Below are 15,481 nucleotides of genomic sequence, written 5' to 3' on the forward strand. Positions count from 1 at the left end.
TATGACTAATGGAGAGGGGGGAATGAGGAATGACCACTATGACTAATGGAGAGGGGGGAATGAGGAAAGACCACTATGACTAATGGAGAGAGGGGGAATGAGGAATGACCACTATGACTAATGGAGAGAGGGGGAATGAGGAATGACCACTATGACTAATGGAGAGGGGGGGTGGGTGAGGAATGACCACTATAACTAATGGAGAACAGTGGGGAGAGGGGGGGAATGAGGAATGACCACTATGACTAATGGAGAGAGGGGGAATGAGGAAAGACCACTATGACTAATGGAGAACAGTGTGGGGGGGAATGAGGAATGACCACTATGACTAATGGAGAGGGGGGAATGAGGAATGACCACTATGACTAATGGAGAGGGGGGAATGAGGAAAGACCCCTATGACTAATGGAGAGGGGGGTGAATGAGGAAAGACCACTATGACTAATGGAGAGAGGGGGGAATGAGGAAAGACCACTATGACTAATGGAGAGGGGGGGAATAAGGAAAGACCACTATGACTAATGGAGAGGGGGGGAATGAGGAAAGACCACTATGACTAATGGAGAGGGGGGGAATGAGGAAAGACCACTATGACTAATGGAGAGGTGGGGGAATGAGGAATGACCACTATGACTAATGGAGAGGGGGGGGGGGAATGAGGAAAGACCCCTATGACTAATGGAGAGGGGGGGGTGACCACTATGACTAATGGAGAGGGGGGAATGAGGAAAGACCACTATGACTAATGGAGAGGGGGGAATGAGGAAATACCACTATGACTAATGGAGAGAGGGGGAATGAGGAAAGACCACTATGACTAATGGAGAACAGTGGGGAGAGGGAGGGAATGACCACTATAACTAATGGAGAATAGGGGGGAGGGGGGGGATTGAGGAATGACCACTATGACTAATGGAGAGGAGGGGGGAATGAGGAATGACCACTATGACTAATGGAGAGGGGGGAATGAGGAAAGACCCCTATGACTAATGGAGAGGGGGGGGTGACCACTATGACTAATGGAGAGGGGGGTGAATGAGGAATGACCACTATGACTAATGGAGAGGGAGGTGAATGAGGAAAGACCACTATGACTAATGGAGAGGGGGGAATGAGGAAAGACCACTATGACTAATGGAGAGGGGGGGAATGAGGAAAGACCACTATGACTAATGGAGAGGGGGGTGATTGAGGAAAGACCACTATGACTAATGGAGAGGGGGGGAATGAGGAATGACCACTATGACTAATGGAGAGGGGGGGGGGGGGGTGAGGAAAGACCACTTTGACTAATGGAGATGGGGGAATGAGGAATGACCACTATGACTAATGGAGAGGGGGGGGGATGAGGAAAGACCACTATGACTAATGGAGAGGGGGGAATGAGGAAAGACCACTATGACTAATGGAGAGAGGGGGAATGAGGAATGACCACTATGACTAATGGAGAGGGGGGAATGAGGAATGACCACTATGACTAATGGAGAGGGGGGAATGAGGAAAGACCACTATGACTAATGGAGAGAGGGGGAATGAGGAATGACCACTATGACTAATGGAGAGGGGGGAATGAGGAATGACCACTATGACTAATGGAGAGGGGGGAATGAGGAAAGACCACTATGACTAATGGAGAGAGGGGGAATGAGGAATGACCACTATGACTAATGGAGAGAGGGGGAATGAGGAATGACCACTATGACTAATGGAGAGGGGGGGTGGGTGAGGAATGACCACTATAACTAATGGAGAACAGTGGGGAGAGGGGGGGAATGAGGAATGACCACTATGACTAATGGAGAGAGGGGGAATGAGGAAAGACCACTATGACTAATGGAGAACAGTGTGGGGGGGAATGAGGAATGACCACTATGACTAATGGAGAGGGGGGAATGAGGAATGACCACTATGACTAATGGAGAGGGGGGAATGAGGAATGACCACTATGACTAATGGAGAGGGGGGAATGAGGAAAGACCCCTATGACTAATGGAGAGGGGGGTGAATGAGGAAAGACCACTATGACTAATGGAGAGAGGGGGGAATGAGGAAAGACCACTACGACTAATGGAGAGGGGGGGAATAAGGAAAGACCACTATGACTAATGGAGAGGGGGGGAATGAGGAAAGACCACTATGACTAATGGAGAGGGGGGGAATGAGGAAAGACCACTATGACTAATGGAGAGGTGGGGGAATGAGGAATGACCACTATGACTAATGGAGAGGGGGGGGGGGGAATGAGGAAAGACCCCTATGACTAATGGAGAGGGGGGGGTGACCACTATGACTAATGGAGAGGGGGGAATGAGGAAAGACCACTATGACTAATGGAGAGGGGGGAATGAGGAAATACCACTATGACTAATGGAGAGAGGGGGAATGAGGAAAGACCACTATGACTAATGGAGAACAGTGGGGAGAGGGAGGGAATGACCACTATAACTAATGGAGAATAGGGGGGAGGGGGGGGATTGAGGAATGACCACTATGACTAATGGATAGGGGGGGGGTGAGGAATGACCACTATAACTAATGGAGAGGGGGGAATGAGGAAAGACCACTATGACTAATGGAGAGAGGGGGAATGAGGAATGACCACTATGACTAATGGAGAGGGGGGGAATGAGGAAAGACCACTATGACTAATGGAGAGAGGGGGTGAATGAGGAAAGACCACTATGACTAATGGAGAGAGGGGGAATGAGGAATGACCACTATGACTAATGGAGAGGGGGGAATGAGGAAAGACCAATATGACTAATGGAGAGGGGGTTGAATGAGGAAAGACCACTATGACTAATGGAGAGGGGGGGAATGAGGAATGACCACTATGACTAATGGAGAGGGGGGTGATTGAGGAAAGACCACTATGACTAATGGAGAGGGGGGGAATGAGGAATGACCACTATGACTAATGGAGAGGGGGGGGGATGAGGAAAGACCACTATGACTAATGGAGAGGGGGGAATGAGGAATGACCACTATGACTAATGGAGAGGGGGGGGGATGAGGAAAGACCACTATGACTAATGGAGAGGGGGAATGAGGAATGACCACTATGACTAATGGAGAGGGGGGAATGAGGAAAGACCACTATGACTAATGGAGAGAGGGGGAATGAGGAATGACCACTATGACTAATGGAGAGGGGGGAATGAGGAATGACCACTATGACTAATGGAGAGGGGGGAATGAGGAAAGACCACTATGACTAATGGAGAGGGGGGAATGAGGAATGACCACTATGACTAATGGAGAGGGGGGAATGAGGAATGACCACTATGACTAATGGAGAGGGGGGAATGAGGAAAGACCACTATGACTAATGGAGAGAGGGGGAATGAGGAATGACCACTATGACTAATGGAGAGAGGGGGAATGAGGAATGACCACTATGACTAATGGAGAGGGGGGGTGGGTGAGGAATGACCACTATAACTAATGGAGAACAGTGGGGAGAGGGGGGGAATGAGGAATGACCACTATGACTAATGGAGAGAGGGAGAATGAGGAAAGACCACTATGACTAATGGAGAACAGTGTGGGGGGGAATGAGGAATGACCACTATGACTAATGGAGAGGGGGGAATGAGGAATGACCACTATGACTAATGGAGAGGGGGGAATGAGGAATGACCACTATGACTAATGGAGAGGGGGGAATGAGGAAAGACCCCTATGACTAATGGAGAGGGGGGTGAATGAGGAAAGACCACTATGACTAATGGCGAGAGGGGGGAATGAGGAAAGACCACTATGACTAATGGAGAGGGGGGGAATGAGGAAAGACCACTATGACTAATGGAGAGGGGGGGAATGAGGAAAGACCACTATGACTAATGGAGAGGGGGGGAATGAGGAAAGACCACTATGACTAATGGAGAGGTGGGGGAATGAGGAATGACCACTATGACTAATGGAGAGGGGGGGGGGGAATGAGGAAAGACCCCTATGACTAATGGAGAGGGGGGGGGGGGTGACCACTATGACTAATGGAGAGGGGGGGGTGACCACTATGACTAATGGAGAGGGGGGAATGAGGAATGACCACTATGACTAATGGAGAGGGGGGAATGAGGAAAGACCACTATGACTAATGGAGAGGGGGGGAATGAGGAAAGACCACTATGACTAATGGAGAGGGGGGAATGAGGAAAGACCACTATGACTAATGGAGAGGGGGGGGGGGGGAATGAGGAAAGACCCCTATGACTAATGGAGAGGGGGGGGTGACCACTATGACTAATGGAGAGGGGGGAATGAGGAAAGACCACTATGACTAATGGAGAGGGGGGAATGAGGAAATACCACTATGACTAATGGAGAGAGGGGGAATGAGGAAAGACCACTATGACTAATGGAGAACAGTGGGGAGAGGGAGGGAATGACCACTATAACTAATGGAGAATAGGGGGGAGGGGGGGGATTGAGGAATGACCACTATGACTAATGGAGAGGGGGGGGGAATGAGGAATGACCACTATGACTAATGGAGAGGGGGGAATGAGGAAAGACCCCTATGACTAATGGAGAGGGGGGGGTGACCACTATGACTAATGGAGAGGGGGGTGAATGAGGAATGACCACTATGACTAATGGAGAGGGAGGTGAATGAGGAAAGACCACTATGACTAATGGAGAGGGGGGAATGAGGAAAGACCACTATGACTAATGGAGAGGGGGGGAATGAGGAAAGACCACTATGACTAATGGAGAGGGGGGTGATTGAGGAAAGACCACTATGACTAATGGAGAGGGGGGGAATGAGGAATGACCACTATGACTAATGGAGAGGGGGGGGGGGGTGAGGAAAGACCACTTTGACTAATGGAGATGGGGGAATGAGGAATGACCACTATGACTAATGGAGAGGGGGGGGGGATGAGGAAAGACCACTATGACTAATGGAGAGGGGGGAATGAGGAAAGACCACTATGACTAATGGAGAGAGGGGGAATGAGGAATGACCACTATGACTAGTGGAGAGGGGGGAATGAGGAATGACCACTATGACTAATGGAGAGGGGGGAATGAGGAAAGACCACTATGACTAATGGAGAGAGGGGGAATGAGGAATGACCACTATGACTAATGGAGAGGGGGGAATGAGGAATGACCACTATGACTAATGGAGAGGGGGGAATGAGGAAAGACCACTATGACTAATGGAGAGAGGGGGAATGAGGAATGACCACTATGACTAATGGAGAGAGGGGGAATGAGGAATGACCACTATGACTAATGGAGAGGGGGGGTGGGTGAGGAATGACCACTATAACTAATGGAGAACAGTGGGGAGAGGGGGGGAATGAGGAATGACCACTATGACTAATGGAGAGAGGGGGAATGAGGAAAGACCACTATGACTAATGGAGAACAGTGTGGGGGGGAATGAGGAATGACCACTATGACTAATGGAGAGGGGGGAATGAGGAATGACCACTATGACTAATGGAGAGGGGGGAATGAGGAATGACCACTATGACTAATGGAGAGGGGGGAATGAGGAAAGACCCCTATGACTAATGGAGAGGGGGGTGAATGAGGAAAGACCACTATGACTAATGGAGAGAGGGGGGAATGAGGAAAGACCACTATGACTAATGGAGAGGGGGGGAATAAGGAAAGACCACTATGACTAATGGAGAGGGGGGGAATGAGGAAAGACCACTATGACTAATGGAGAGGGGGGGAATGAGGAAAGACCACTATGACTAATGGAGAGGTGGGGGAATGAGGAATGACCACTATGACTAATGGAGAGGGGGGGGGGGGAATGAGGAAAGACCCCTATGACTAATGGAGAGGGGGGGGTGACCACTATGACTAATGGAGAGGGGGGAATGAGGAAAGACCACTATGACTAATGGAGAGGGGGGAATGAGGAAATACCACTATGACTAATGGAGAGAGGGGGAATGAGGAAAGACCACTATGACTAATGGAGAACAGTGGGGAGAGGGAGGGAATGACCACTATAACTAATGGAGAATAGGGGGGAGGGGGGGGATTGAGGAATGACCACTATGACTAATGGATAGGGGGGGGGTGAGGAATGACCACTATAACTAATGGAGAGGGGGGAATGAGGAAAGACCACTATGACTAATGGAGAGAGGGGGAATGAGGAATGACCACTATGACTAATGGAGAGGGGGGGAATGAGGAAAGACCACTATGACTAATGGAGAGAGGGGGTGAATGAGGAAAGACCACTATGACTAATGGAGAGAGGGGGAATGAGGAATGACCACTATGACTAATGGAGAAGGGGGAATGAGGAAAGACCAATATGACTAATGGAGAGGGGGTTGAATGAGGAAAGACCACTATGACTAATGGAGAGGGGGGGAATGAGGAATGACCACTATGACTAATGGAGAGGGGGGTGATTGAGGAAAGACCACTATGACTAATGGAGAGGGGGGGAATGAGGAATGACCACTATGACTAATGGAGAGGGGGGGGGGATGAGGAAAGACCACTATGACTAATGGAGAGGGGGGAATGAGGAATGACCACTATGACTAATGGAGAGGGGGGGGGATGAGGAAAGACCACTATGACTAATGGAGAGGGGGAATGAGGAATGACCACTATGACTAATGGAGAGGGGGGAATGAGGAAAGACCACTATGACTAATGGAGAGAGGGGGAATGAGGAATGACCACTATGACTAATGGAGAGGGGGGAATGAGGAATGACCACTATGACTAATGGAGAGGGGGGAATGAGGAAAGACCACTATGACTAATGGAGAGGGGGGAATGAGGAATGACCACTATGACTAATGGAGAGGGGGGAATGAGGAATGACCACTATGACTAATGGAGAGGGGGGAATGAGGAAAGACCACTATGACTAATGGAGAGAGGGGGAATGAGGAATGACCACTATGACTAATGGAGAGAGGGGGAATGAGGAATGACCACTATGACTAATGGAGAGGGGGGGTGGGTGAGGAATGACCACTATAACTAATGGAGAACAGTGGGGAGAGGGGGGGAATGAGGAATGACCACTATGACTAATGGAGAGAGGGAGAATGAGGAAAGACCACTATGACTAATGGAGAACAGTGTGGGGGGGAATGAGGAATGACCACTATGACTAATGGAGAGGGGGGAATGAGGAATGACCACTATGACTAATGGAGAGGGGGGAATGAGGAATGACCACTATGACTAATGGAGAGGGGGGAATGAGGAAAGACCCCTATGACTAATGGAGAGGGGGGTGAATGAGGAAAGACCACTATGACTAATGGCGAGAGGGGGGAATGAGGAAAGACCACTATGACTAATGGAGAGGGGGGGAATGAGGAAAGACCACTATGACTAATGGAGAGGGGGGGAATGAGGAAAGACCACTATGACTAATGGAGAGGGGGGGAATGAGGAAAGACCACTATGACTAATGGAGAGGTGGGGGAATGAGGAATGACCACTATGACTAATGGAGAGGGGGGGGGGAATGAGGAAAGACCCCTATGACTAATGGAGAGGGGGGGGGGGTGACCACTATGACTAATGGAGAGGGGGGGGGTGACCACTATGACTAATGGAGAGGGGGGAATGAGGAATGACCACTATGACTAATGGAGAGGGGGGAATGAGGAAAGACCACTATGACTAATGGAGAGGGGGGGAATGAGGAAAGACCACTATGACTAATGGAGAGAGGGGGAATGAGGAATGACCACTATGACTAATGGAGAGGGGGGGAATGAGGAAAGACCACTATGACTAATGGAGAACAGTGGGGAGAGGGAGGGAATGACCACTATAACTAATGGAGAATAGGGGGGAGGGGGGGGGGGATTGAGGAATGACCACTATGACTAATGGATAGGGGGGGTGAGGAATGACCACTATAACTAATGGAGAGGGGGGAATGAGGAAAGACCACTATGACTAATGGAGAGAGGGGGAATGAGGAATGACCACTATGACTAATGGAGAGGGGGGGGAATGAGGAAAGACCACTATGACTAATGGAGAGAGGGGGAATGAGGAATGACCACTATGACTAATGGAGAGGGGGGGGGGTGAGGAATGACCACTATAACTAATGGAGAACAGTGGGGAGAGGGGGGGAATGAGGAATGACCACTATGACTAATGGAGAGGGGGGAATGAGGAAAGACCACTATGACTAATGGAGAGGGGGGAATGAGGAATGACCACTATGACTAATGGAGAGGGGGGAATGAGGAATGACCACTATGACTAATGGAGAAGGGGGAATGAGGAAAGACCACTATGACTAATGGAGAGAGGGGGAATGAGGAATGACCACTATGACTAATGGAGAGAGGGGGAATGAGGAATGACCACTATGACTAATGGAGAGGGGGGGTGGGTGAGGAATGACCACTATGACTAATGGAGAGGGGGGGAATGAGGAAAGACCACTATGACTAATGGAGAGGGGGGGAATGAGGAATGACCACTATGACTAATGGAGAGGGGGGAATGAGGAATGACCCCTATGACTAATGGAGAGGGGGGGATGACCACTATGACTAATGGAGAGGGGGGGAATGAGGAATGACCACTATGACTAATGGAGAGGGGGGAATGAGGAAAGACCCCTATGACTAATGGAGAGAGGGGGCGGGATGTCCACCTTGACTAATGGAGAGGGGGGGGGAAATGAGGAATGACCACTATGACTAATGGAGAGGGGGGGGATGAGGAAAGACCACTATGACTAATGGAGAGGGGGAATGAGGAATGACCACTATGACTAATGGAGAGGGGGGAATGAGGAAAGACCACTATGACTAATGGAGAGAGGGGGAATGAGGAATGACCACTATGACTAATGGAGAGGGGGGAATGAGGAATGACCACTATGACTAATGGAGAGGGGGGAATGAGGAAAGACCACTATGACTAATGGAGAGAGGGGGAATGAGGAATGACCACTATGACTAATGGAGAGGGGGGAATGAGGAATGACCACTATGACTAATGGAGAGGGGGGAATGAGGAAAGACCACTATGACTAATGGAGAGAGGGGAATGAGGAATGACCACTATGACTAATGGAGAGAGGGGGAATGAGGAATGACCACTATGACTAATGGAGAGGGGGGGTGGGTGAGGAATGACCACTATAACTAATGGAGAACAGTGGGGAGAGGGGGGGAATGAGGAATGACCACTATGACTAATGGAGAGAGGGGGAATGAGGAAAGACCACTATGACTAATGGAGAACAGTGTGGGGGGGAATGAGGAATGACCACTATGACTAATGGAGAGGGGGGAATGAGGAATGACCACTATGACTAATGGAGAGGGGGGAATGAGGAATGACCACTATGACTAATGGAGAGGGGGGAATGAGGAAAGACCCCTATGACTAATGGAGAGGGGGGTGAATGAGGAAAGACCACTATGACTAATGGAGAGAGGGGGGAATGAGGAAAGACCACTATGACTAATGGAGAGGGGGGGAATGAGGAAAGACCACTATGACTAATGGAGAGGGGGGGAATGAGGAAAGACCACTATGACTAATGGAGAGGGGGGGAATGAGGAAAGACCACTATGACTAATGGAGAGAGGGGGAATGAGGAATGACCACTATGACTAATGGAGAGAGGGGGAATGAGGAATGACCACTATGACTAATGGAGAGGGGGGGTGGGTGAGGAATGACCACTATAACTAATGGAGAACAGTGGGGAGAGGGGGGGAATGAGGAATGACCACTATGACTAATGGAGAGAGGGAGAATGAGGAAAGACCACTATGACTAATGGAGAACAGTGTGGGGGGGAATGAGGAATGACCACTATGACTAATGGAGAGGGGGGAATGAGGAATGACCACTATGACTAATGGAGAGGGGGGAATGAGGAATGACCACTATGACTAATGGAGAGGGGGGAATGAGGAAAGACCCCTATGACTAATGGAGAGGGGGGTGAATGAGGAAAGACCACTATGACTAATGGAGAGAGGGGGGAATGAGGAAAGACCACTATGACTAATGGAGAGGGGGGGAATGAGGAAAGACCACTATGACTAATGGAGAGGGGGGGAATGAGGAAAGACCACTATGACTAATGGAGAGGTGGGGGAATGAGGAAAGACCCCTATGACTAATGGAGAGGGGGGGGTGACCACTATGACTAATGGAGAGGGGGGGTGACCACTATGACTAATGGAGAGGGGGGAATGAGGAATGACCACTATGACTAATGGAGAGGGGGGAATGAGGAAAGACCACTATGACTAATGGAGAGGGGGGGAATGAGGAAAGACCACTATGACTAATGGAGAGAGGGGGAATGAGGAATGACCACTATGACTAATGGAGAGGGGGGGAATGAGGAAAGACCACTATGACTAATGGAGAACAGTGGGGAGAGGGAGGGAATGACCACTATAACTAATGGAGAATAGGGGGGTGGGGGGGGGGATTGAGGAATGACCACTATGACTAATGGATAGGGGGGGGGGGTGAGGAATGACCACTATAACTAATGGAGAGGGGGGAATGAGGAAAGACCACTATGACTAATGGAGAGAGGGGGAATGAGGAATGACCACTATGACTAATGGAGAGGGGGGGAATGAGGAAAGACCACTATGACTAATGGAGAACAGTGGGGAGAGGGGGGGGATGAGGAATGACCACTATGACTAATGGAGAGGGGGGGGGGTGAGGAATGACCACTATAACTAATGGAGAACAGTGGGGAGAGGGGGGGAATGAGGAATGACCACTATGACTAATGGAGAGGGGGGGGGTGGTGGTGAGGAATGACCACTATGACTAATGGAGAACAGTGGGGAGAGGGGGGGAATGAGGAATGACCACTATGACTAATGGAGAGGGGGGGGGTGAGGAAAGACCACTATGACTAATGGAGAGGGGGGAATGAGGAATGACCACTATGACTAATGGAGAGGGGGGGGATGAGGAAAGACCACTATGACTAATGGAGAGGGGGGGAATGAGGAATGACCACTATGACTAATGGAGAGGGGGGAATGAGGAATGACCCCTATGACTAATGGAGAGGGGGGGGATGACCACTATGACTAATGGAGAGGGGGGGAATGAGGAATGACCACTATGACTAATGGAGAGGGGGGAATGAGGAAAGACCCCTATGACTAATGGAGAGGGGGGGGGGGGATGTCCACCTTGACTAATGGAGAGGGGGGGGGAATGAGGAATGACCACTATGACTAATGGAGAGGGGGGGGAATGAGGAATGACCACTATGACTAATGGAGAGGGGGGAATGAGGAAAGACCCCTATGACTAATGGAGAGGGGGGGTGACCACTATGACTAATGGAGAGGGGGGTGAATGAGGAATGACCACTATGACTAATGGAGAGGGGGGAATGAGGAAAGACCCCTATGACTAATGGAGAGGGGGGGGGGTGCGGAATGACCACTATGACTAATGGAGGGGGGGGGGGGGGATTGAGGAATGACCACTATGACTAATGGAGCGGGGGGGGATGAACACTATGACTAATGGAGAGGGGGGGGGATGACCACTATGACTAATGGAGAGGGGGGGGGGGATGACCACTATGACTAATGGAGAGGGGGGGGAATGACCACTATGACTAATGGAGAGGGGGGGGGGATGACCACTATGACTAATGGAGAGGGGGGGGATGACCACTATGACTAATGGAGAGGGGGGGGGGAATGACCACTATGACTAATGAAGAGGGGGGGGAATGACCACTATGACTAATGGAGAGGGGGGGGATGACCACTATGACTAATGGAGAGGGGGGGAATGAGGAATGACCACTATGACTAATGGAGAGGGGGGGTCCATGGTTGGCTAAACGAGGTCAGTCCTTGCCTGAGGAATCCCTGCCTCCACACGCGACACGGTCTCCATTCCACTGGTCAGCATGGTGGACATTAGTGTGATGCAAAGACTACCAGTCACTCAGCCAGCCAGGGGGGGCCTCCCATCCAGCCACTCAGCCAGCCAGGGGGGGCCTCCCATCCAGCCACTCAGCCAGCCAGGGGGGGCCTCCCATCCATTCCTACATGGGCTCAATTACTAACATTGTTAAGAGGATAGTTAAGATAGCTCATCCTCTCTCTCTCTCTCTCTCTCTCTCTCTCTCTCTCTCTCTCTCTCTCTCTCTCTCTCTCTCTCTCTCTCTCTCTCTCTCTCTCATCCTCTCTCTGTCTCTCTGTCTCTCTCTCTGTCTCTCTCTCTCTCTCTCTCTCTCTCTCTCTCTCTCTCTCTCTCTCTCTCTGTCTCTGTCTCTCTCTCTCTCTCTGTCTCTCTCTCTCTCTCTCTCTCTCTCTCTCTCTCTCTCTCTCTCTCTCTCTCTCTGTCTCTCTGTCTCTCTGTCTCTCTGTCTCTCTCTCTCTCTCTCTCTCTCTCTCTCTCTCTCTCTCTCTCTCTGTCTCATCCTCTCTCTGTCTCTCTCTCTGTCTCTCTCTCTCTCTCTCTCTCTGTCTCTGTCTCTCTCTCTCTCTCTGTCTCTCTGTCTCTCTCTCTCTCTCTCTCTCTCTCTCTCTCTCTCTCTCTCTCTCTCTCTCTCTCTCATCCTCTCTCTTCACAAAAAGCTCTGCTCCATAGTGAAGGGCGTTGGGTAGATATATTGATTGTGGAGGGAGAGGGGAGGTGGAGGGAGAGGGGAGGTGGGGGGAGAGGGGAGGTGGAGGGAGAGGGGAGGTGGAGGGAGAGGCCATGAGTAGTTTCTGCTTCTAAAACAGGTCTGTCGTACTGATTTGGTAAAACAACATGCTCAACATGAGAACTGAAAAATAGGAAAAAGGCTTTTAGAGAAAAATACACAGCTTGGCTTCCAATTCAGTCACAAAACCTGTTTCATCCTTGTTCCCGATGGACAATGATAAGGACTGAGCATCCAAGGGAATAGCCATCAGGGTGTGTGTCTTTGTGTGTGACCTCTGCCTATAAAAGCCAGAGGGATTCTCTCTCCTCTCTGTTCTGATAGCTATTGGTCATCGGTTATGTTTAGAGGGCACACTGAGCTACGGTATTGAATACAAGTCTGCATGGATGTTACTGCTTATTAAAACCTTCCATTCAACCACCTGGGCTTTGACTTCAGCAGGAAGCATGGAGAACTGAACTGGGCTGGCTGGGGTTTTGTTCTGTAAAGATGAAAAGGATTACGAAATGTGTGTCAACTGTTGTAATGGTTGGCACGTTTTTACTTTCCTTTTCTAAATCTGTTGAATCTCCTTGGGTTGATCAAATAGAGAGAAGTGAATCAGATGTGTTTTTCTCCTCTCCTCTCCTCTCCTCTCCTCTCCTCTCCTCTCCTCTCCTCTCCTCTCCTCTCCTCTCCTCTCCTCCCTATCCCTCCCCTCCCTATCCATCTCCCTCCCCTCTCCTCCCTATCCCTCCCCTCCCTATCCATCTCCCTCCCCTCTCCCCCTATCCCTCTCCTCCCTATCCATCTCCCTCCCTATCCATCTCTCTCCCCTCTCCTCCCTATCCCTCCCCTCTCCTCCCTATCCATCTCCCTATCCCTCCCCTCCCTATCCCTACCCCTCTCCTCCCTATCCATCTCCCTACCCCTCTCCTCCCTATCCATCTCCCTACCCGTCTCGTCTCTCTCCTTTCTCCCTCTCCTCCCTATCCATCTCCCTACCCGTCTCGTCTCTCTCCTTTCTCCCTCTCCTCCCTATCCATCTCCTCTCCCCTCCCTATCCATCTCCCTACCCGTCTCGTCTCTCTCCCTACCCCTCTCCTCCCTATCCATCTCCCTCCCCTCTCTCCTCCCCTCCCTATCCATCTCCCTACCCGTCTCTCTCCTTTCTCCCTCTCCTCCCTATCCATCTCCTCTCCCCTCCCTATCCATCTCCCTACCCGTCTCGTCTCTCTCCTTTCTCCCTCTCCTCCATCTCCCCTCCCTATCCCTCCCCTCTCCTCCCTATCCCTCTCCTCCATCTCCCCTCCCTATCTCTCCCCTCTCCTCCCTATCCATCTCCTCTCCCATCCCTATCCATCTCCCTCCCCGTCTCGTCTCTCTCCTTTCTCCCTCTCCTCCCTATCCATCTCCTCTCCCCTCTCCTCCATCTCCCCTCCCTATCCCTCCCCTCTCCTCCCTATCCATCTCCTCTCCCCTCCCTATCCATCTCCCTCCCCGTCTCGTCTCTCTCCTTTCTCCCTCTCCTCCCTCCCCTACAGATGCTAGATCCTCAACAATAATAATACATTGCCAAATCAACTAGCTGTGGGATTTGACATCATCATCATCATCGTTGTATTCTCCTCTCCCCGACAGACGGCCGGTCCTCTACAGCTCATATGGGTCGTTCCCTGGCAGCAGACCTGTCCCTGACTCCACTGACCAGAGAGCGTAAGTCGTCCGCTCCAGTCCACTCTTCCCAGCCCGTCCTGTTCACCTTCGACGTCCCGGTCCGCCACGGTGGGTCGCACAGTCACCACGGTAACCATGGTTTTGATTCGGTTGTAATTTAAAAAAATATATATATAATTTCATATCACATTTAAACACACATGTGGACACAATGCATTTCAAATCCCCGAGTTTAACAAGGGATTGTGGTCCTCTTCTTGCAGGTAACCACGGGGGCTCCCTGTCCAACAGCGCACCGCAGGACTACCTTCTATTGCATCAGTGCATGAGCAGGAAGACTGAGAGCGCACGGTAAGGTGGTCAGAGTGTGGGTGTGGTACTTCCTGTCACTTACCCTCACCCCATAATGCAACAGGCTCAGTTCACTTCCTGGATGTAACAGTATAGCAGGCTAGCAGCTCTCTGGGGTGCCACTCTCATAGAAAACATCATCCCTAGCATGACCACTAGTCCACCCCTAATGATGTGATTGACTCAAACAGGGAGACCCATTCTAGTGGCTCTATTTCTGTGGTCTCTGCTGTTGGTGGGCGGGGCGGGAGGCGTGGCGGGAGGCGGGGCGGGAGGCCTACTACACTCTAGCCAGGCTTCTAGATCACAGTATATGGCCAGGAACCAGAAATGTGTGTATGTGTATGTGTATGTGTGTGTGTGTGTGTGTGTGTGTGTGTGAGACAGAAAGAGTTTGTGTGGTATTTCTATTAACATTCATCAGAACACACACACACACACACACACACACACACACACACACACACACACACACACACACACACACACACACACACACACACACACAGAAATGCCCGCTCAGCAACAGCTAGATGCCCGCTCAGCCACAGCTAGAGACCCGCTCAGCCACAGCTAGATTCCCGCTCGGCCACAGCTAGAGACCCGCTCAGCCACAGCTAGAGACCCGCTCAGCCACAGCTGGAGACCCGTTCAGCCACAGCTAGATTCCCGCTCAGCCACAGCTAGAGACCCGCTTAGCCACAGCTAGAGACCCACTCAGCCACAGCTAGAGACCCGCTCAGCCACAGCTAGAGACCCGCTCAGCCACAGCTAGATTCCCGCTCAGCCACAGCTAGAGACCCGCTCAGCCACAGCTAGAGA

At 50.9% G+C, this 15,481-nt stretch overlaps 1 protein-coding gene across 6 annotated transcripts in view; it reads left to right on the plus strand.

Moving 5' to 3' along the window:
* Positions 1–15,481, plus strand: part of gab2 (GRB2-associated binding protein 2) — a 183,671-nt gene that overhangs the window by 134,361 nt on the left and 33,829 nt on the right. For 5 of the 6 annotated variants that reach the window (XM_071357959.1, XM_071357958.1, XM_071357961.1 and 2 more), the window contains 2 exons: positions 14,273–14,437; positions 14,572–14,659. In XM_071357959.1, coding sequence (XP_071214060.1) covers positions 14,273–14,437; positions 14,572–14,659 — 253 coding nt within the window. The remainder of the gene's footprint in view (positions 1–14,272; positions 14,438–14,571; positions 14,660–15,481) is intronic. The other variant, XM_071357960.1, reaches the window with a different exon arrangement.

This window comes from Salvelinus alpinus, chromosome 21 (genome assembly GCF_045679555.1).
Source record: "Salvelinus alpinus chromosome 21, SLU_Salpinus.1, whole genome shotgun sequence".
Taxonomy (NCBI): Eukaryota; Metazoa; Chordata; class Actinopteri; order Salmoniformes; family Salmonidae; genus Salvelinus; species Salvelinus alpinus.